General features: G+C 38.7%; 1 protein-coding gene across 20 annotated transcripts in view; it reads left to right on the top strand.

Annotated features, from left to right (window-relative positions):
• Positions 1-23,715, top strand: part of ENAH (ENAH actin regulator) — a 159,570-nt gene that overhangs the window by 78,269 nt on the left and 57,586 nt on the right. For all 20 annotated transcript variants that reach the window (XM_055372062.2, XM_055372045.2, XM_055372042.2 and 17 more), the window contains 2 exons: positions 6,820-6,985; positions 19,152-19,329. In XM_055372062.2, coding sequence (XP_055228037.1) covers positions 6,820-6,985; positions 19,152-19,329 — 344 coding nt within the window. The remainder of the gene's footprint in view (positions 1-6,819; positions 6,986-19,151; positions 19,330-23,715) is intronic.

Below are 23,715 nucleotides of genomic sequence, written 5' to 3'. Positions count from 1 at the left end.
GAATCGAGTTGAAACCTAACACAATTGTGTTTACTCTGAGCCTCTTTAATCTTTGAAATGTCATAATATTGTAGACGTAGCCCAATAAATTGATATCAGAGAATAAGATGGAAATCCTGTCTTTAAAATTCCAAAGTTTTTAGTGTTATTTCTTGGTATTTTATCTTCTGAATAAATGACATCTTAGTTCATAGAATGACTCAGTATCATAACAGATGTGATGCTAATTCTCTTTCTTTAGGATATATTCTCTTAAGAGGCTGATAGTATAGTAGAGGTTATTGTGCACATGTTGATAACTCACTACAGACTAGGCTCTGTGCTGCACATAGGGGATTCAAGAAGGGATGACATATTTTCCATTTTCAAAGATGATGAAGACATGTTTCTAAATAAGTGAGTTGGGCCATGACTTTCAGTGGTGGTACATTTTAATACTTTACAGCATATCACATACTAACTGGGAGTATCATTAAAATGCTAGGTGCATCCATAATTTTTTTCCTCCTTTTGATTGCCTCCTCCTTTGCATCCTATCTATCTACAGATCCTTTCTTCTGTACTTGCAACATACATCCCCAGTGCTTTCCTCTCCCTCCTTTTTTTCTCGTCTGGTATTTGTGCTTCTGTTCTTGATTTTGCTGCCACTTTCTTGAATTCTTTCTCTACATAGTAGCTACAGTTATCTTTAAAATGCAGGCCGTGTTCTGCTTAAAGCCCTTCAGTGGCTTCCCAGTATACACTTGGAGTAAAACTCAAGTCTTTCCCATGGCTTAAATATTGCCTCCTCAGAGAGTGTTGTTTGTTGAGAGATTAATGAATACTCTGAGAACTCGGAGGAAGGAGCAATTAGTTCTGGCTTTGGGAACCGCAGAGAGAATTAATAAGAGGAATAGTATTTGATCCAGGTCTTGATGAGTAGGATTTTGTTAGATTACAGTAAGTGCTGAAAAAGCATTTAAAGAGTGCCTACTATGTGCTACATATTGTCATATTCATGCTTTCTTTGACAAGTAATGATTAATAAGTGATATCTTTGAAAAGAAATTGATATTTGTTAACAACTTGGTTTTACTGCAATCTCAATAAATAGTATATACAAGACTAGCCTAGCAATCCTTAGTCTGCTTAAATACCAGGAAGCGCTTCATTCACTGGTACCTGTGAGAATAGAACTTGGCAAGCGTTCTCATCACATATACCTGCTCAGTCAACTTGACAATATTCAGAAATGAACTACCTGACAAAACTACAAAATTGTAATTTGGTGTCTTGGTTTTTAGACCTTTTTTCCCTTCTTTTAAACCAGCTGTCTCTAGCCTTTTAATGCCATATTTTATTTTAAAATACCAAAATTAACATCAGAAGATGAAGTATAATTAACTATGTATACCAATTGCACTGGGTCATAAAAATGAAGTTTTTGTTTATAACTAATTTAGTGCCTGATCTTCACGAAAGTACAGCTTGGTAATTTACTAATTTAATCTTTTGCGTAGTCGCTTCACTGACTCAGAATCTTGAAGACTTTGACTGGGCATTCATTTTGAGGCTTGTCATGATGCAGATAGGATGGTAGTAAAATGATGCATTGCTCTAGTATTTGTTCACCAGTGTCCATGCAGCAATACTGTCTCTTGTGGCTAAGGCCAGCCATATTTTAAAGTAGGCCCTTGGCTAAGCATTTCACTGGACCAGGGAGAAACGGGGGGAAAACAGAATCTGCAGATAATAGAGGGAATTGTCTAGAAAGCTCAAGTTATTGCATTTAATGATTTGTCTTTGTTTTGAAATAGTCCTATTTTTAGATTCCAAAAATATCATTTTAAATAAGTTATGTTTGTCCCCACCACCGCCCCATCGCATAGCTGTCAAGTAGGGCAAAATATTGGCAGCCAGTTCTGTATTGATTTATCTAGTCTGCTTTTGATGTTCATGGCTCCATGAAGTCTAAAACTGCTTACCAATTTATTTTGTGCATCACACCTGTAATCGGAGTTAGTATGTGAGTAGCTTTTTTCCTTACTTCAACAGTCTCTTCTCGAGATTTCACCAGCTGGGTGTCCAATAATTCAGTTCACTCTGACACTGTGCAGTTAATAGACCCCATAGGTTAAGGACTCAGTTCCATAAGGCTGCTCCTACTTCAGATACCAGCTGCAAATGGAGTGCCCAGGCTACCCACATCTGCTTAGCCAACTGCAAATACTGGGGTTCCTGAAACCACCCAACCCACATTTGATAATTTGCTAGAATGATTCCCAGAACTCAGGAAAGCGCTTCACTACTACCCATTTATTATAGAGGATATAATTTAGGAATAGCCAGATGGAAGAGAGGCAGAGGGTAAGGTGTGAGGGTGCGGGGGTTGAGTCTTTTCCTGCCCTTTCCAAGTGCGACTCTCCCAGCACCTTCATATGTTGATCAACCTGGAAGCCCTCTGACCCTGTCATTCAGGGTTTTTATGGAAGTTTCATTACATAGGCATGATCGATGAAATCATTGGCCATTGTGATTGAACTCGATCTCTAGTCCGTCTCCCTTCCCCAGTTGTTGGCGGGGGGCAGTAATGAGGTGGGAAGTGTGGGCCTGAGTTCCAGCCTTCCAATCATGCCATGATATTTCCGGCCACTTGGCCCCATCTGAAGCCATCTAGAAGCCCCTTCAGCCAAGAATCATCTCATTAGTATACCAAAGACACTTTGAGGAGCCCTGTACCCAGGACCCCAGGCCAAATACAGTTGACCCTTGAACAGTAGAGTTATAAAAGGTGAGTAGAGGGGTGGAGGAGGTTAGGGACTCTGGCCCCCAAGTGCAACTTTTCTTTTGTTTTTCTTTCTTTTTTTTCTTTTTTTTTTGAGACAGAGTCTCACTCTGTCGCCCAGGCTGGAGTGTAGTGGCATGATCTCGGCTCACTGCAACCTCTGTCTCCTGGGTTCAAGCGATTCTTGTGCTTCAGCCACTCAAGTAGCTGGGACCACAGGTGCACGTCACCATGCCTGGCTAATTTTTGTATCTTTAGTAGAGATGCAGTTTCACTATGTTGGCTAGGCTGGTCTCCTGACCTCAAATGATCTGCCTGCCTTGGCCTCCCAAAGTGCTGAGTTTACAGGCACGAGCCACTGTGCCCGGCCCAAGTGCAACTTTTGAATCCCCCATAACTTAACTAATAATAGTTTACTGTTGAGTAGAAGCTTTATAGATATCCATAAACAGTTGATCAACACGTTTTGTTATGTTATGTGTATTTTATACCATATTCTTTTTGAGACGGAGTTTCGCTCTTCTTGCCTAGGCTGGAGTGTCATGGCGCGATCTCAGCTCACCATAACCTCTGCCTCCCAGGTTCAAGCCATTCTCCTGCCTCAGCCTCCCGAGTAGCTGGGATTACAGGTGCTCGCCACCAGACCTGGCTAATTTTTTTTTGCATTTTTAGTAGAGATGGGGTTTCTCCATGTTGGTCAGGCTGGTCTCCAACTCCTCACCTCAGGTGATCTGCCCGCCTTGGCCTCCCAAAGTGCTAGGATTACAGGTGTGAGCCACCACGCCTGGCCCATATTCTTAATCAAGAGAAAAGAAAATGTTATTTAAAAAAACATTAAAAAATCACAAGAAGGAGAAAATATATTTACTATTCATGAAATGGACATGGATCATTATGGAGACCTTCATCCTTGTCTTCATGTTGAGCAGGCTGAGGAGGGGCAGGAAAGAGGAGGGCTTGGCCTTGCTGTCTTAGGAAGGGTAAGGTGGGAGAGGAGAAGGAGGTGGAAGGGGAGGCAGGCACAGTTTTTCCAATGTAACACTGGAAAAAATAGTGAAAAACACTGGAAAAAAAAAATCCATGTATAAGTGGACCTGCGCAGTTCCCATGTTGTTCAGTGGTCAGCTGTACATGGCAGGATGTCTCTAGTGAGAAGAGGTCCTCACATGCTGTGGAAAGGAATAAGAGGACTGAGTTGCATTTGTCGCTAAACCCTAGCAGGCAGTGCCATCCTTTCCTGGCTGGGCCTTGTTGGGGGCTTCTCTGAGTGCCTAATGTCTTTTTTTTTTTTTGAGATGGAGCGTTGCTCTGTCACCCAGGCTGGAGTCCATGGTGTGATTATGATTCTCCTGCTTCAGCTTCCCAAGTAGCTGGGGTTACAGGTGCCTGCCACCACACCCAGCTAATTTTTGTATTTTTAGTAGAGATGGGGTTTCCCCATGTTGGCCAGGCTGGTCTCGAATTCCTAAACTCAGGTGATCCACCTGCCTTGGCCTCCCAAAGTGCTGGGATTACAGGTGTGAGCCACTGCGCCCCACCAGTGCCTGATATCTTCTAGGGCTACACAGTTATTTGGGTTTAGCCAGTCCCTTCACAGTGTGCCACATACCCACAGGGCTATTACTACCTCTCCAATAACACCTCAGCTCTTACCCATAGCTTATTTTTTCTTCTCTTTATTCTCAGCTTTGTTTAGAATTGGAAATGTTTAACATTTCATTTTGAAGATTTCTTTTCATCTTCAGAAAACCAATTAATTTTTTGCATTTTTGACTTTTCTTGGCTACTTGGATACGTTCATTTGGAGAAAAAAAGTAGAGGAAAACTTTGGGGCCATTAAAGCTAACTTTCCTTGTTTTAGATTTCTTATACTTAAAAGAAAAAAATTTTTTTGAGGCATGAAGTGACCTGTTTACAAAATGAGGTATTGCTTTAGCTTATATGATCTTACTGACACTTCTTAAAGAGACATGATTTTATTTTATTTATTTATTATTTAAGTTCTAGGGTACATGTGCACAACGTGCAGGTTTGTTACATAGGTATACGTGTGCCATGTTGGTTTGCTGCACCCATCAACTCGTCATTTAGATTAGGTATTTCTCCTAATGCTGTCCCTCCCCCAGCTCCCCACACCCCAAGACATTATCTCTTGAATCTTGGGAATCTTAGAAACAATGTAGCTGCAAAAATATTATTTGAAAACTGGAAACTACTATCCTGTATTATTCTAGATTTGTTTATTGAATTATTTACATTTAGCAGTAAATTTGTTGCTTGAATTGTAAGCTGTAAGAGGCACTTTGCCTTGGCTTGTTTCATGTAATCTTTCCATAGGGTTATGTAAATGTCATCACATACAAAATATTTCTGTTGTGAATGATGGAGAGATTTTTCAACTGCTACTGACACATGCCCTTTAATCTATTTTTTAAAAATAATTCAAGTTTTAGTCATTGGCTTATTTTCATTCCCAGAAGTATTTTACCAAAAATGTCAGTGCAGCATAAAAATGTAGACATTACCATTGGGTTTGCTGCACAAATATTGTTACAAGTTAGTTTTTGTAAACATTTTTCTAATGGAAAATTACAAATAATTATAACCCTGTTGTTCTGAAGCAATTTTATTACTCAGTGCTGTGACCTCTTTAGGCCTTCAGTGATCTTCTGTCATCAAGGACAAGAATAAAACACATGCCATCTCCTGCAAAGTTGCATTTCATTATCCCTCTTGGATGGGTTAAGAGGTGGGGCAGATGCACGAGCAACAGGGGAGAGGGGGAGAGTGTGAGGGTGACTTTCTGTTTGAGAATTTTTAGGAAAGAACCGACATGATTTATTGTTTAAAATTTTTGAGATAAAATTGATAGAATAAGCAGTGCTTTTGTGAAGGATGTGGTTGCATGAGCTACTTCAGAGGATTTCCATTAATGACTGTTAAGTCTCAGGAGTATCAGAAGGCTTGTCTATTGAGGTTGAGTTATTTTAATTGGGTTAATAGCATAGAGTTGATGTGCCTATTCTAATATCCTAGAATATTTGAAAGATGAACCCATTGCTTAAGATGAAATTGAGATTATCTTTATATTTTATTTTAAATATAGAGACGGGGTCTTGATATATTGCCCAGGCTGGTCTTGAACTCCTGGCCTCAGGTTATTCTCCCACCTTGGCTTCCCAAAGTGCTGGGATTACAAGCATTGAGCCATCGTGCCTGGCATCTCTATTTTATTTATTTGTGTATCTCAGTCTCACTTGATAACAAATAATTGAGATAGGTGAAGCTAATGTTTAAAGATTCTGTGACAGAATTGGCCTTTTCCCCTTTAATATTTATCTTTGGAGGCTAGAATTTAAAATCTAGTGGGGTCTTTAGAAATTACCTCATTTTACATTTTCATTTTTAAATGAAGAAATTTGAAGCACAGGATGTTATCTTGCCCAAGGCGAATGAGGAATTTAGTTACACTGCCATACATTGGTTGTTAGCGGCCACTCCATGTCTCAAGGGGCAGATGATTGATTATCAGACTTAGTTACAGACTTTAGGGCAAGCCTGAGGATAAAAATAATTTTCTCAGTAAAGAAGGTGTTATCACAGACAGGTCATCAATATACTAAACATGTATGCAATTAAGCAAATAATGATTAATTTACACTTGTATTAGGTTGGTGCAAAAGTAATTGCAGTTTTTGCCATTAAAATAGCAAAAAGTGCAATTACTTTTGAACCAACATAATAGTTGTATTCAGTTTAGTGAATGAATTAGATACTCAAATTTAGAAGAAACCATTTCTTGTGTTGCTTATCTAAGTGTTCTTCGTGGATCCTGCTCTCCTTTTGGTCTTTTAATTATACTTTATTTTTTTTGGTTTGTCTTCACCATTAGACTCTACACATAAAGACAGGAAGCCTCTGTCTTGTCCATTGTTGTTTCCAGCACCCAATAACACCACTGATTGTTGACTGACTCCTAGGTTTGTGTGGCTATGTGGAACACTTAGCATATTTTAAATATTGTAAGTTTGAATATTTTATTTTATTTTTTACAGTGAACAGAGTATCTGTCAGGCAAGAGCTGCTGTGATGGTTTATGATGATGCCAATAAGAAGTGGGTGCCAGCTGGTGGCTCAACTGGATTCAGCAGAGTTCATATCTATCACCATACAGGCAACAACACATTCAGAGTGGTGGGCAGGAAGATTCAGGACCATCAGGTAAGGCTTTACTATAATTCTTGTTAAAAATGATTTAGTATTACAAAAGGACTTGGCATATTCCGTAAAATAAAGTAGTTTTAAAACTCTAATCAAAATAGTCTCTCTCTGGGAAAAACTGAATATAAAATTGTCTCTCCACCCTTTCTACCTTTTATGAAGCCTGAACCTAAACGAAGATTTAGAACAAGTTGTACAAAAATAGAAATACAAGTTCTTTTATGATGAATTTTCATTAGATTTTCTGGCTTTCAATTAGTTAGTTTTTGAAATCTAAAGCAAATTAAGGACAAACAAACAAAACTCTACTTAAGTGGCAGATTGTATGTTTATGGAATTCATTTCCTGCCAAAGTTTGGGATATGGGGTTAGAGGAGGGAGTTGAAAGTATAGATAGTTTCAGAAAATACTGTTAAATTCACATGTGATAGAAAAATAGTAGATATTGAGGTTGCTGGAATAGTTTGGCTTTTGCAGTTCATGTCTGGGGCGACAGCTAAGCTTTTACTAATTCCTCGCTCCGGATTTCTTAGAAAGTAGCTGGATTATCTGATTACTTGATTTCTTGGGCCTTAACAGATCAACAGCAGTAGATAGAGGAAAAGGCAGATAAGCTCTTACTAGCATTAACTATATACTAATAGTAAGAACTTTTATAAAGAGTAGATTTACAAAATACTTTGGGAAAAAATATTTACCAAAGATGTTGGAATCAACTGACTTTAAAAATCATCCTGCTACACATGCAGAAAGAATGTAACAAATTTTCTTCTTCATTGCCCAGCTGAGCTCTTATAAAGAAAGGTAGGTTCCTAGGTTTCCCCTACATTGTGTGGTAGTGTGGTGTAAACAGATGCTGCATTAGCCCTGGGTTTTAGGATGGTGATTATGGATTGGTAAGATATGTCATGTATGCATATAGGGGCTGTGGGCCTATGAGAGGTTGGGCTGTGAAACTGGTATTTTGGCAAAAAAAAAACCAAAAAAAAAAAACCACACAAAAAAACCTACCAATCTTAGAGGGGCTACACCCCGTAGAAAGAAGACAAGAGAAATCCTTCTATCAGCACAGGGAAGCAAAGGAGTTTGTTGCTTTCTTAGCTGGCTTAGAAGCTCCCCCAAGAAATGAGAAACTCCTTCACTTAAGCAACTTAAGCCAAGAAATTAGGAAACACTGGTTGTAGAGCACTGAAACTGTTGGGGCACGTGGTAAAAACAAATGTGGTGCCTGCGTGGAGATGAACTTTCACAGCTCTGAGTCAATCTGTGGAAAGAGCAATTCTCTGAATTTACCAGATTTATCCATTTCTACAGACGGTTTTGGCCTGCCTCTCTTTCTGCCCTCTCTGGCTCCCTTCTGTCTGTCTCTCCCCTGTGCCCCGCCCTCTTCTTTTCCCTCCTTAGTCTTCCTGCCTTTTCCTCTAGGCTCCAGTTTCCTTGTTGTGTTGCACAGCCTTTTTCTGGTCTTCCAGGCTTTTTACCAAGAGCCCCCTTTGTCCCGTTTGTAGTCCAGGTTCTGGGGAGCACTCTCTCATCTTTGTCTTTGTTCCAGCAGCGACTTAGTCCAGAGATAAATCAAATACACCCCAAGATGTTATTATGGGGGAAAAAAAGAAAACTGGACAATTAAAATTTTGTAGAAATTGTTGAACCTTCTTAATACAACATTCCAAACTAATAGCTGTAAAGAAACTACGTTTTTGGTAAATTTAGTGAATTGGTTATTTGAAAGTACTGATGAACAATCCTACATTTAGAGAAACAAAAAAGAATATTTGAAGATAATCAGAAAGAAATTCTTTTTTTTTTATTATTTGAGACAGAGTTTTGCTCTTGTCGCCCAGGGTGGAGTGCAATGGCGCGATCGCGGTTCACTGCAACCTCTGCTTCCCGGGTTCAAGCGATTCTCCTGCCTCAGCCTCCAGAGTAGCTGGGATTACAGGCATGCGCCACCATGCCTGGCTAATTTTGTATTTTTAGTAGAGATGGGGTTTCTCCATGTTGGTCAGGCTGGTTTCGAACTCCTGGCCTCAGGTGATCCACCTGCCTCAGCCTCCCAAAGTGCAAGGATTACAGGCGTGAGCCACTGCGCCAGGCTCGGAAAGAAATTTAAGCTAGGAAATTTGCATATGAAATACCAAAATTTTTATTTCTAGGAGAAGTAAACTATCCTATGACTCTTAGATTTTGGCAAATAGAATGTTTCTTAAAACATTTAAAAATTTAAAACTGTGCTTCTAAATTGTGACATTAAGAGGAAATTATTATGTATATTAGAAAATATTTAGAAAATAAGAAAACACTGAGACCTGAGTGATATTACATATAGAAACCTGTAGGACATCTAAGCTGTCCTTAGATGGACAAGTCTTAATTGCATGTAGTAGGAAAAAAAGGGAAACTAAAAAATAATGAGCTTAACCCAAAGAAAGCAGAAGAAAATATTAAAAAGATATTAATTAAATGAAAATAAATAGTATTTGTTAATACAAAAGCTGCTTCATTGAAAAGATAAACTAGCTGGCGTGGTGGCTCACACCTGTAATCCCAGCTCTTTGGGACGCCAAGGCAGGAAGATTGCTTGCCCAAGAGTTCAAGACCAGCCTGGTCAACATAATGAGACTCTGTCTCTACAAAACTATTTTTTAAAACCCAAACAGGCCAGGCGTGGTGGTGCTTGTCTGTAATCCCAGCACTTTGGGAGGCCAAGGCGGGTGGATCACCTGAGGTCAGAAGTTCACAACCAGCCTGACTAACATGGTGAAACCCCGTCTCTACTAAAAATAAAAAAAAAAAAAAAAATAGTCGGGCGTGGTGGCGCATGCCTGTAATTCGAGCTACTTGAGAGGCTGAGGCAGGAGAATCGCTTGTACCTGGGAGGTGGAGGTTGCGGTGAGCCGAGATTGCGCCATTGCACTCCAGCCTGGGCAACAAGAGCGAAACGCCATCTCAAAAAAACAAAAAACAAAAAACCCCAAACAACTAGCCAGGTGTGATGTGTGTGCCTGTAGTCCCAGCTACTCGAGAGGCTGAGGTAGAAGAATCACTTAAACCTGGAAGGTGGAGACTGTAGTGAGTGTGATTGTGCCACTGCACTCCAACCTGGGAGACAGAACAAGACCATGTCTCAAAAAAACAAACAAACAAAACTTGCAGAATCAAACAAAAAAAAGGAACAGTACAAATAACCAATTTTAGGAATGAAAAAAAGAATACCACTATAGTTACTGAAGGAAATATTATAAAAAACTTTATGCCAGTAAGTGGGCCATTTTGTAGAAAAACGTAACTTTCTAAAACTGAAGAATAGGAAAACGTGATAGACCTACAATCATGAAATAAATCAGTAGTAAATAATCTGCCCCCCAAATTTTAAAAAGCTGCAGGAGAGTACAGAGCATTTACAAATGAAATCTAAAATGTCATGATATTTTCTGTTTTATGCAACCATTGTAGAGAATGATATTTTATAAGGCTTGTATAATTTTGATATCCAAAACACAGAACACGTTTGGGAGAGGAGCCAGTCTTCAGTTATGAATATATACCTAGATATAGTAGTCCTCGATAAGATATTAGCAGACCAAATGTAGTAACGAGTAAAAAACAAAACAAAACCACTTCTTGATCAAATAGGGCTTATCATTGTTTGCCTTAGTAATATAAGGATGGTTAACATTAGATAACTTACTAATGTTATTTCCCAGGAGAAAACCTACAAAAGCAAGAGGTTCTGGAAAAAGCATTTGATAAAATTTGAATCAATACGTAACAGTTCTCATCACATTAGGCATAAAATTAATCTTGTTAAGCTGAGATGGGTGGATAATAGAAGCATACAGCAGGTATCTTACAGGATTGTACAGTGTCGAGAGCATTCCCGTTAAACTTGTGAATAAATTGAGCATTTCAGCTCTAATCACTTTCATTTAGTGATACAGAGGAGGTACTAGATAACCTAGCCATACAAAGTTTAAGAAATAGAAGCAGTAAGAATTGATAAGAAAGAAACAGCTGGTTACTCACCAATGATGTAATTGTCTGCTTAAAAATCTCCCAGGAGTATCTGCAGATAAACTATTAGAACTAACAAGATTTTCAGTGAGGTTGCTGGTTACGTGATCAGTATATAAAAGCCACTCACATTTTTGTATAAGCAATAAACGATTAGAAAGTATAATTTTATTAATATAATGATACTTAAGGAAACACCATCCCTAAGAATAAATCTAATAAATAATTGGTTTTCTGTCTTTCATTCTTGCATTTCAGGTTTTTTTTTTTTTTTTTTGACACAGAGTTTTCCTCTGTTGCCCAGGCTGGAATGCAGGGGGTGTGACCATAGCTTACTGCAGCCTTGACCTCCTGGGCTCAAGTGATCCTTCTGCCTCAGTCTCCTGAGTAGCTGAGATTATAGGCATGAGCCACTGTGGCTGGCCATCATTCTTACGTATCTTAATGGTTATCAGTCTGTTCTAAGTGGGCACATGCTGTTATAATTTACTAAACATCTAAACTTTCTATAGTAAGAGCTGTTAAAACCACCCACCATTTACTTATAAAATTGAATATGTACAATTATATAAATATGTTATATAAAAAAATACTTCATATTCCAGCCTAACATTTATTAAGTGCTTATGGGTACTGTGCTTGGGTGTGTTTTTTTTTTTTCTTTTTTTGAGACGCAGTCTCGCTCTGTCGCCCAGGCTGGAGTGCAGTGGCTCGATCTCAGCTCACTGCAAGCTCCGCCTTCCGGGTTCATGCCATTCTCCTGCCTCAGCCTCCCGAGCAGCTGGGACTACAGGCGCCCGTCACCACGCCCGGTTAATTTTTTGTATTTTTAGTAGAGACGGGGTTTCACCATGTTAGCCAGGATGATCTCGATCTCCTGACCTCGTGATCTGCCCGCCTCAGCCTCCCAAAGTGCTGGGATTACAGGAGTGAGCCACTGCGCCTGGCCTGTGCTTGGGTTTTATATAGAATATCGTTCCTGACCTTGAATCAAAGATGCAGTAAAGAATGGGAATGTTGGCTGGGTTCAGTGGCTCACGCCTTTAATCCCAGTACTTTGGGAGGCCGAGGTGAGTGGATCACAAGCTCAGGAGTTTGAGAAGAGCCTGACTACCATGGTGAAACCCAGTCTCTACTAAAAATACAAAAATTAGCCAGACGTAGTGGCGCGCGCCTGTAATCCCAGCTACTCAGGAGGCTGAGGCAGGATGGAGATGTTAAGCACATAAGCAGAGAACCACAGTTAAATGTTTCAGTTGTGATAAGTGTAAAATAGAGCACAGTGAGGGCATAAAAGCATCATCAGTTTGTTGAGAAGACAGGAGAAAGGGTCATGGATGACCTCATAGACAGGATAAGATAGCCAGGTCACAAGGAACTGTGGGTGTTTACTGCACTGTTTACTCTGTTATGGTCAGGCTAAAAATGTATAGGCATGTGTGAGATGGAACATCACCACCAGTCTAGACTCAAGCTCACTGGATCTGAAGCACAGAATTTAGGATTATGATGTAGTCCAAACCTGACAGCATGCTCAGTGGACATCCAATAAGTAGTTATTAAGTGAAAATACTTATTTTATTTTATTTTGAGATGGAATCTCACTCTGTCGCCAGGCTGGAGTGCAGTGGCGCCATCTCAACTCATTGCAACCTTCAACTCCCTGGTTCAAGTGAGTCTGCTGCCTCAGCCTCCCAAGCAGCTGGGATTACAGGCACGTGCCACCACACCTGGCTAATTTTTATATTTTTAGTAGAGACAGGGTTTCACCATGTTGGCCAGGTTGGTTTCGATCTCCTGACCTCATGATCCGCTTGCCTCCGCCTCCCAAAGTGCTGGGATTACAGGCGTAAGCCACTGCGCCCAGCCTGAAAATATTTAATTTTAATACTTTTAAAGATTATTTGCAGTACTGTCTATCCTCAATGGTTAGATGAGTGAAAGAATTAATTCAGATTAAAAAAAATTTGTTTTTGTTTTTCAGACGGAGTCTCACTGTCGCTAGGCTGGCGTGCAGTGGTGTGATCTCTGCTCACTGCAGCCTGACTTCCCTGGTTCAAGCTATTCTCCTGCCTCAGCCTCCCGAGTAGCAGGGATTACAGGCACGCACCACCAAGCCCAGCTAATTTTTGTATTTTTAGTAGAGACAGGGTTTCACCATGTTGGCCAGGATGGTCTCAATCTCCTGACATCGTGATCTGCCCGCCTTGGCCTCCCAAAGGGCTGGGATTACAGGCATGAGCCACCGTGCCCAACCCCAGATTTCAAATTTTTATATTGGAAAAAGGAAACAGTAGTTTATGTAATTTTGATCCTAGTAATATTTTCCACAACTTTTTCTAGCATGCTGTTACGAACAATTGAAAAAGTAAATGTAACACGTCTTTTCTCTTGTTTGCCATTTTAAGCTGTTTGCCAAGCAGGGATATTGATTTGCCTTAAAATGTGTCTTCTAATTTTCTGATAATGTTAAAATTTAGTAGCTTTGGGTTTCTAGTGTCTTCTAAGGAATTGTGACACCCCCACCCCAATATTTATAAAAACCACATCAGGAGGGTGGGCACAGTGGCTTGTGCCTATAGTCGCAGCTATTTGGGAGGCTGAGGCAGGATAACTGCCTAGGGCCAGGAGTTCAAGACTGTCGTGTCCAATGATCGTGCCTGTGAATAGCCACTGCACTCCAGCCTTATGGTAAAATGTGCATAACATTTAATCTTTTTTTTTTTTTTTTTTTTTTTTTTTTTGAGACAGAGTCTCACTCTGTCACCCAGGCTGCAGTGAACTGGCATGATCTCGGCTCACTGCAACCTTAGCCTCCCGGGTTCAAGTGATTCTCCTGCCTCAGTCTCCCAAGTAGCTGGATTACAGGCATGTGCCACCACGCCTGGCTAATTTTTGTATTTTTAGTAGAGACAGGGTTTTGCCATGTTGGCCAGGCTGGTCTCGAACTCCTGACCTCAAGTGATCCGCCTGCCTTAGCCTCCCAAAGTGCTGGAATTACCATGAGCTACCTCCAGCCTTGGGGGGCACAGGAAGCCCTTGTCTCAGGAAAAAAAAAAAAAAAAGTTCAGATTTGCCTAGGTTCTGGTAAACAGAGTGCTACCCATCCCAAATTGAGGAAGTCCCAATGGGGATGTCCTGGTAGTGTGGGAAGGCTGGCTATGGTGCTGCTGAACAGCCACTTTGACTCGGTGTCTCCTTTGGCCAAGTTACAGAGCAGACTTTCTGGACTAGTCCTGCTTCCCCACTTTGGCTGTTCTCAGGGATATTTCTCCCTTCTGCCACTCCCAATGCTTCCCATGGTTTGAGATGACAGATGGGTCTTTTGCCATGAACCCAGGATGGTGGAGAAGTTTGTTGTTTACCTTGATCTAATTTTTTCCAATGTAGAAGGCGTGAGTTGGGGGAGATTTTCTGCGTGCTTGGTGCCAGCAGGCTGTGGGGAGGGCCATTGTGGATATGGAGGTCTGATTCTCTTACTGTCTGCTGAGAGCTTTTTTATTTCTCTGTGTCTCCAGGAACCGTCTCCTACTCCTATTTGAGTTGTGGGATATTGCTGGTGCTGTATACTTGATTTTGTTTTGTTGGGGTGCAGGGAGAGTAGGGAACTATTAGGTTGGTGCAAAAGTGATGGTGGTTTTTGCCATAGCTTGCTTCTGCGCTGCCATTTTGGAACCAGATATTTCACAGTTCCTCTTGTTCTGGTTACAAATTTATGAGTCACAGCAGGAGACTTTAACTTACTTCTGTTAGTAGCTGATGGAACAGGCAGTCAGAAAAAAAGGTCTGTAAGAATGTATAGAAGGTTTGAACAATACAATTACCTCCCTAGCCTAATTCACATATATACCACATACCTTTGAAATGTACGTCACAATTTCAAAATTGTATATATGCTTGGCTCTAAATAAAGTGTCAACAAATTTCAAAGGATTAAAATCATACAAAGTGTATGGTCACAGCAGAATTAATCCAGAAATAAGATAATAGAGAATCCCATAGGTGTAGGTGTTAAGAAATACCTTTCTGAATAGTCCATGAGTCCGAGAAGAAATCACAATGAAATAAGAAAAATTGGTTGAGCTGAATAGTGATGAACATGCCACATATTAACACCAATAGAATGCAGCTAAACTTGTGATTAAAGTGAAATTTAGAGGCTAAAATGTTTGTCTTGAAAAAGAAGTATTGTTGACTTTTCAGCCAGAACTCAGGATGCATCTCAAGAAATTAAATAATAGGCCATTAAAGCCATATAGAATATTAATAGAAAGAGGGTAACAATAAAGATAAGAGCAGAAACAGGCCGGGCGCGGTGGCTTACGCCTGTAATCCCAGCACTTTGGGAGGCCGAGGTGGGCGGATCACGAGGTCAGGAGATCAAGACCATCCTGGCTAACACGGTGAAACTCTGTCTCTACTAAAAATACAAAAAATTAGCTGGGTGTGCTGGCGGGTGCCTGTAGTCCCAGCTACTCGGGAGGCTGAGGCAGGAGAATAGCGTGAACCCGGGAGGCAGAGCTTGCAGTGAGCCGAGATCGCGCCACTGCACTCCAGCCTGGGCGACAGAGCGAGACTCCATCTCAAAAAAAAAAAAAAAGCAGAAATTAATGCAGTAGAAAGCAAACACACTAAGGAGGAGAGATTTGTCTCTAAAGTCCTTGTGAGGGACAGCTCTTGGGAAAAAAAAAAAAGAATGGTTTAACCATTATGAAGAAAGAAGGGACATCACTGTGAATCTTACAGACATTTAAGTGATTAAGGAGATATTTTGAGCTACTGTATTTTAGTAATTTTGAAAATGTAGATGTAGAAATTCCTACGAAAACACTTTGAAGAAATTAAGACTATCATTAAAAGAAGTAAAAGGAAGAAAACTTTGTTTAGCTGGCTCTACTGGTGGTGTCCTTTTCAACCAAACCTTTAAAGAACACCAGTATTACGTACTTTTTTCCAGAGAATACAAAAAGGGGATGCCTATCTTTTTGTTAACTCTACAGTGCCAATTCATTTTAAGTCCAGCATTACTTTGGTATCAAAACCTGGTATGAATACAATAGAGAGGAAATTACAGGTTAATCTCACTCATAAAAGTATATGTAAAAATTTCAAACAGAGCAATATCAAACAAAAATCTAGAGATTTATAAAAATTGATATGTGAGGACCAAGATTGTTTATCCTAGGAATGTAAGGTTGGTTTAATACTAGAAAATCATCAGTGTAACTTACTGCATAAAAACAGAAAAACCAGTCACCTCAAGAGATGTTGGGGAGGACTTGATAAAATGCAGTATTCAATCATGATGGAAACCCTTAGCTGTCAAGTAATAGGGTTTTTCCCCAGATAAAAGATATCAATAAAATTATTACATGAAAGTTCATTTATTTATTTATATATTTATTTATTTTTTTTGAGACAGAGTGTCACTCTGTTGCCCAGGCTGGAGTGCAGTGGCAGAGTCTCAGCTCACTGCAACCTCTGCTTCCTGGGTTCAAGTGATTCTTCTGCCTCAGCCTCCCAAGTAGCTGGGATTACAGGCACATGCCACCATGCCTGGCTAAGTTTTGTATTTTTAGTAGAGACGGGGTTTCACCATGTTGGCCAGGCTGGTCTTGAACTCCCGATGTCAAGTGATCCACCTGCCTTGGCCTCCCAAAGTGCTGGAATTACAGGCATGATCCACCCGCCTGGTGTGAAAGATCATACTTTTAACGGTTTAATTGAGAAAGCTTTCCTTCTAAAATCAGAAAATAAAGATACTTGTTATGAACACTTTTTTTCAGCATTGTATTGTTATTTCTAGCCAGTGTATGAAGATAAATACGTTGTGAATGGATTGGAAAGGAAGAAATAAAGCTGTCCATTGCCGATCACATGATTGTGTATTTAGAGGAAAAAACCTTAATGTAAATTATTAGGAATATTAGAAGATTCTAATACTTAGAACTCGATTAATAATAGAAAATAATAAATCTAATGAAAGATCCTCAAGACCCCTATAAAGATACTTAAGAGCCTCCTCAGATTGATATGTTAGCTTTCATGCAACCTCAAAGTCCCCAAAATTTCTTTGGTAGAAACTGATAATCAGAATGTAAAACTAGCTGCACACAAAGGACTGAGAAGAGCCAAAGCAATTTTGAAGAATGAAACAGGAAGACACACTCTAATGGTCGTCTAGATTTCGTATAAAGCTACAACAGTTAAGACATTGTAGAGTTGGCAAAAAGGCATATTGATCTGTAGGAGAAAATAGAGCCTTATAGACACTTGATTTATGTGCTGCAGGCAAACCTGCAGCACAGTGATAGTGCTGGATCATTTGGACAGCCATATTGAAACAAATAGCAAACTTGATCCCTACCTCACACCATAGGCACAGATCAATTCCAGTTGGATTGGGGATAGAAATATGAAAGGTAAAATAATAAAGCTTCTACAAGATAATATGGGACAATATTTTCATGACGTTGTGATTGAGAAACATTTGTTAAACAGGGCATTAAAGCAGTAACTATAAAGGAAAAGATTGCTAATTTGAACAGAATCAAAGTGAAGAACTTACATCCATCAAGACACCGTTAAGAGTGAAAAGGCGATTCATAGAATGGCGTAAGATATATGCAACACAGATAACCAACAATGATATCATATCTAGAATATATAAAGGGCTTAGAAATCAAAGAAGAAAAAAGTTGACAACTCAGGAGAAAAATGGACAAGAGACTTAATTCAAGCAGATATTCACAAAAAGAGACATCTAGATAGCTAATAAAAATCAGGGAAATGCAAACTAAAACTGCAGTGATAAAGCATTCATACCCACCAGAATTGCTAAAATAAAGACTGACAGTACCAGTTGTAATGTTGCATAGTATGTAGAAGTAGCACAAGCTCTTGTATACTCTTGTGGAAGTGTAAATTACTAGAACCAATTTGGAAAGCTACTTGGAATTTTCTACTAGAGCTGAACATACACATGTCCTGTGATATTTCCACTCCTGGGTATATGCCCAACAAAAATGAATGCTTGTTTGTACCAAAAGACATGCAGTAGAAAGTTCATAACATCGCAATTTTTAATAGCCCAAACTGCAAATAATCCAATTGTTCATTAATGGGAGAATGGTTAAATAAATATGATTTATACAAACGACTACCATAGAGCAGTGAAAATGAACAAACCACAGCTGCATGCAACAAGTGGATGGCTCTTATAATTTTGAGGATAAGAGAGCAGATACGTTTAATACATGTTGTATAACTCCATTTATATAAAATCCAAAAACCTACAAAACTCGATTAATAATAGGAAATAAATCTAATGAAAGATACTTAAGACCCCTATATAGATACTCAAGACCCTCCTCAGATTGATATGTTAGTTTTTGGATTTCATATAAATGTAGTAATTTATGATGTTAGAAGTGTGGCTAGTAACTTTTGGGAGGTGGGAGGAATTAAGAAGAGGGGCTTCTGGTGTTGCTGTTTGATTTCTTAATCAGGGTACTGACTTCATGTGAACATTCACAGAGATACACTCTTAGGTTGTGTATACTTTTTTGTATTTGTAAAACTTCAGCAAACAAGTTAAAATATATTTAATGAGGAAAATTTTTTTTTGTTTTGCTGATTTACTTTTTTTTTTTTTGAGACAGAGTCTCGCTCTGTCGCCCAGGCTGGAGTGCAGTGGTGCGATCTTGGCTCCCTGCTAACTCCGCCTCCTGGATTCACGCCATTTTCTTGCCTCAGCCTCCCGAGTAGCTGGGACTACAGGCACCCGCCACCGCACCTGGCTAATTTTTTGTATTTTTAGTAGAGATGGGGTTTCACCGTGTTAGCCAGGATGGTCTCGATCTCCTGACCTCGTGATCCGCCTGCCTCGAGCCCTCCCAAAGTGCTGGGATTACAGGCGTGAGCCACCGTGCCCGGCTGATTTACTGTTTTATGGCAGACCTTTGTAATCAGCAAAAAGCTTAACTTCTATCAGACTGATATTTGCGTAGATTTTACCCAGATAATTGTTTAAGCAATTTTTGCCAAGGTCTGTTAGGAACACATTTGAATGAATATATACAATCAGCATTTGTTGACATCCTTGATTTTGCCAATTATTGGTTTGACTTTATAAAGAATTATTATTTTTTAGGTCGTGATAAATTGTGCCATTCCTAAAGGGTTGAAGTACAATCAAGCTACACAGACCTTCCACCAGTGGCGAGATGCTAGACAGGTGTATGGTCTCAACTTTGGCAGCAAAGAGGATGCCAATGTCTTCGCAAGTGCCATGATGCATGCCTTAGAAGTGTTAAATTCACAGGAAACAGGTAAGGTGCCCATGGTTTACTTGTATTTTCTTTCTTTTTCCAGAGAGAAAGCAAAACTGAAGGTTTACTTGTATTCTTGAACTAAAGTGCCATGTATATGTTAAAACAAATCTGTTTGTTAACTTTTAGATCTTGTATATATTTGAAGTAGTTCTTGAATTTTTATTTTCTATAGAAATGTGAACTTTTTATTGATGATAAATGTATAATCTAGAAAGATAATCCTGTGAGTTTAGTTCTCTTTAATTCTGTAACCCTTTTATTTGAAGTATTTAGATGTGTTTCATCCTGCTTTAGAAACACTTTTGTTGCAAGTACATGAAGCCCAGAGAATATGCAGTGGATAGGAATTACGCTTATTTATCATCTTTGTGTAAAGAAACACATGTTTTCTGAAAGACATTTTTCAAACCATGGACTTGAAGTAGGACTGGGTCTCCTTCCCAGTAGGTAAAAATGTGATTCTTGGTTTTTTAAAGATTTTAGGAGTGCCCTCAGGTGGTACTAGTCATGAATTGCATCTCCTCTGATAGTGCATATTGGTTAGAAATATATATAGAAATCACTTTTTAGAAAATCCCAATTTTTAAAAACTGTATATATGTCAAGGATAAGCTCAGTTTTGTCTTGGTTTAAAAAATAGAAAAATGTACCAGTGTGTGGTTATTTCTTTGAAGAGATAGATTTTATAATCAGGAAATAATTGTTATACATGAAAACACAAATATGATTACTCTTGCCTATATTGTATATTTAGTAATGATTTTAATGATATAAATGTACTGTAAACAATATATATTTTAAGAGGAAAGAGTTGCAGTCAGATGAAAATTTGATACTTTGTTGAAAGTGTAGAATATCAAAATCTGTTCAAAATCTGTTATAAATACATTAAACAATGTATATGTTGCCTTATACTAAAAAGGATTGAAGCATCTAGCTCGTGTGTTAGTCTGTCAAATACTAATTTCAGAGCAAGAAGACATTTTGGGATCTTGCAGAAACTTAAAGTTGTTATGCCTTTAGATGTTTTGTATCAGATCTTCTTTTGAGGAAATTAATATCAATACATAACTTATACATAGGTTGCATATTTTGTCTAGTTTGAGAAAATAAACCACTAGAACTTGGCCTGGTGTGTCTCTAAGTCCAGAAAATAGCATAGGAAAGTCTGTATAGTCTTGTATGTAGGTCATTTCTCTAAGTCTCTGTACTTCTCTTGTAGGTGTCAGTATTTTATTGGCATGGTATCATAGATAGGTATAGAATTGCTTTTCATTTACCGTAGTTTTACCATAGGGAAGAAGCTAGAATTGTGATTTTTTTTTTCTTAATATCTTGTTGGATAGGTCAGTTATGTGATAAATAATTAAGGTACCAAAGTTTGGAGAGTAGACATTTGACTATCCCGTGTTTTAGAACAAACTAGCATTATTTTTATTTCTAAACTTTCAAAAGTGTATCCGTTGATATTAGAAACTAAATGTTACTGATATTAGGAACTTATATTGGGAACTAAATGTTCCTTTTTTAAAAGTAGTTAAAATTATCATTCCTCTTGTCGTTGACTTTTGATTTTTAGTTTTTAGCCAAATGGAGAGGATTGTTTCTCTCAATGAGTAGTCATATGGTTTGATTTCAAAATGCAAATGCTAATTAATGGTTTTTTTTCCTGATTTATTTATTTATTTATTTATTTATTTATTTATTTATTGAGGCGGAGCCTAGCTCTGTTGCCCAGGCTGGAGTGCAGTGACGCGATCTTGGCTCACTGCAACCTCTGCCTCCCGGGTTCGAGTGATTCTCCCTCCGTAGCCTCCCGAGTAGCTGAGATTGCCGGTGCGCACCACCACACCCAGCTAATTTTTGTATTTTTAATAGAGATGGCGTTTCACCATATTGGCCAGGCTGGTCTCAAACTTCTGACCTCAAGTGATCTGCCCACCTCGGCCTCCCAAAGTGCTGGGATTACAGGCATGAGCCACCGTGCACAGCTTTTTTTTTAATCTTGATCTTTTCAAATTAATGAATCTTAATGTGGAGAGACTCAATTACATTCTCTATTGTAAGGTAATAAGCATTAAGAAACAGTGTTCCACATTATAGAAAGTTTGGCAAATAGGAAAATCGGCCATCATTTTACAAGCTACACAAGCATTTTAGTGTGGGAAAAAGGCTACTTGTTAGATGATTTTGATACTTTATTCTCAGTCACAATCTCAACCACTCATACTAGGGGCTGAGGAAAGAGAGATAATGGTGGAAGAAATGAGTCCATCACAGCTGCCTCCTGGTATTGTGGATCAGTCACTGGCAAGGAAGCTTTTAGTTCTGTAGTTTTTCATCATGGGAAAAAAACCGTATAGAATGGCTAAGTTCTAAATAGTCTGATTTACTTAGAAAATGACTGTTTTCATAAATTACTGTAGTTAAGTACTATTTCTTATTTTTGATGGCCTTAATTAGTGTGGAAGTAGAAGCATGGGAGAGAGTAAGATGTTAAGAATCAGGGCCGGGCACGGTGGCTCACGCCTGTAATCCCAGCACTTTGGGAGGCTGAGGCGGGTGGATCACGAGGTCAGGAGATTGAGACCATCCTGGCTAACATGGTGAAACCCTGTCTCTACTAAAAAATACAAAAAAATTAGCCGGGCGTGGTGGCGGGCGCTTGTAGTCCCAGCTACTCGGGAGGCTGAGGCAGGAGAATGGTGTGAACCCGGGAGGCGGAGCTTGCAGTGAGCTGAGATCGTGCCACTGCTCTCCAGCCTGAGTGACTGAGCAGGACTCTGTCTCAAAAAAAAAAAAAGAATCAGGAGTGTTCTTGGGAATAGATACAATTTCTTACGCAGATTCTCCAGTGTAGAAAAGGTATGTACTCTACCCCAACATTATATGGGCCACCTCCCCTTTATCTAAACAAACATACCCAATAATGTCACCTCTCAGCTTGATCATACCCTGCCAAAAATCTTTGCTTTGGGTTCACAGCCAATTGGCTGCTGAAATCATCTACTGTCTTTCTTCCAAAACCAAGTTGAAAAAGCTTAACTTACATCTCCCTTCCCTTTACAAACTGTAACCTGATAAAACTGATGAGAAGCAGAACAAACTTATTGATAAAGCAACTACAAATATTAGTCTTGCCTGTTTCTTAATGTTTTACCACTTGTTAAAACATTTTTCCATATTAAACATTTCTGTTTATATTTTTATTTATTAGGTGCTAATATCAATATTATCCACTGTTGTCATCGGCTAATCCTTCTCAGTGATTTTCAGACTTTAAAAAGTTATGGACATTTTTGTGCAAATGAGATCTTTGGTAGTTCAGTGTATAAATGGACAAAAAATATGGAGCTTCTCTGATTGATGTAGGGTTCCGGATCCGCAACCACTGAGATGCCTCCATGGTTCTCTAGAACTGAATTTGAAAATTACTAGCTCACGTTTTGTGCTAAAACCAATAATCACATAATTTTCCTTTCCTCTTCTCCCGTGTCCCCTAAGTCCTCAAATTTTTTAAATTTATAAAAAACAGCTTTCTGGGGGGCTAGTCATACCAACCTTTACAAGGTGCTCTGTGTGTTTGTATAATGTTTCCTTTTTTTAATGAAAATGGTGGGTGGCAGAAATGTTTTCCTTTATTTTGTTTTTAACTTGGTATGCAATTATCTAATATACTGGAAAGTACAGAAGGTGCTAAATACAGTGAGTTATATTTGGAAGTTAAAAAAACACAAATCACATGTTCTAACATTTTTGAAAAAGAGCTGAATTAGTGTTCTTCCTTTTATACCAAATGCTACAGTGTATTTTTTCCTTTCTCCATGGAAATGGATTCAATTTTAAATGGGTGTATTACCTAAAGTGATATTTTTGATTTCTCTATTATTTATCCAGTACATTTATAGATTTTTATAGGTAATAGTTATGGATTATATAAACTACAAAGTTAATTTTTGTGATAATTGGTGGAGGCAAATTTGCCCAACTGTTTTATTTTTTTAAAAGGTTTAAATCATTTGAAAATAGGAAATAATTTTTAAATCCAAAAAAAAAAGAAAATTATATGCATAACCAGTAAGATTATCCCACTGCTTTTGTTCTCAGCTAAGATGAAGCATGCCTTTTCAAAAAGAACACCCCAAAATAAGTATTTTACCATTATCTAAAAGACTACTTTTGCTGGGTTTTATTTTTTAATCTGTTGAACATGAGAACATGGTCAAAAGTCATACCTTCCTTATGGTTGAAATTTTCTAGAGGTTTTATAATATTGAGATTTCATTTTTTAATGATAATTTGGCCTGACATACCTTCCAGTATGTGCATTTGTATGAGTTTTATCACAGCATTTGAAAATCTCTTTATGTTTGGAATTAATAG

This window comes from Gorilla gorilla, chromosome 1, assembly GCF_029281585.2.
Source record: "Gorilla gorilla gorilla isolate KB3781 chromosome 1, NHGRI_mGorGor1-v2.1_pri, whole genome shotgun sequence".
NCBI lineage: Eukaryota > Metazoa > Chordata > Mammalia > Primates > Hominidae > Gorilla > Gorilla gorilla.
Note: the sequence above shows the minus strand (reverse complement) of the source record. Positions and strands in the feature narration are given on the sequence as shown.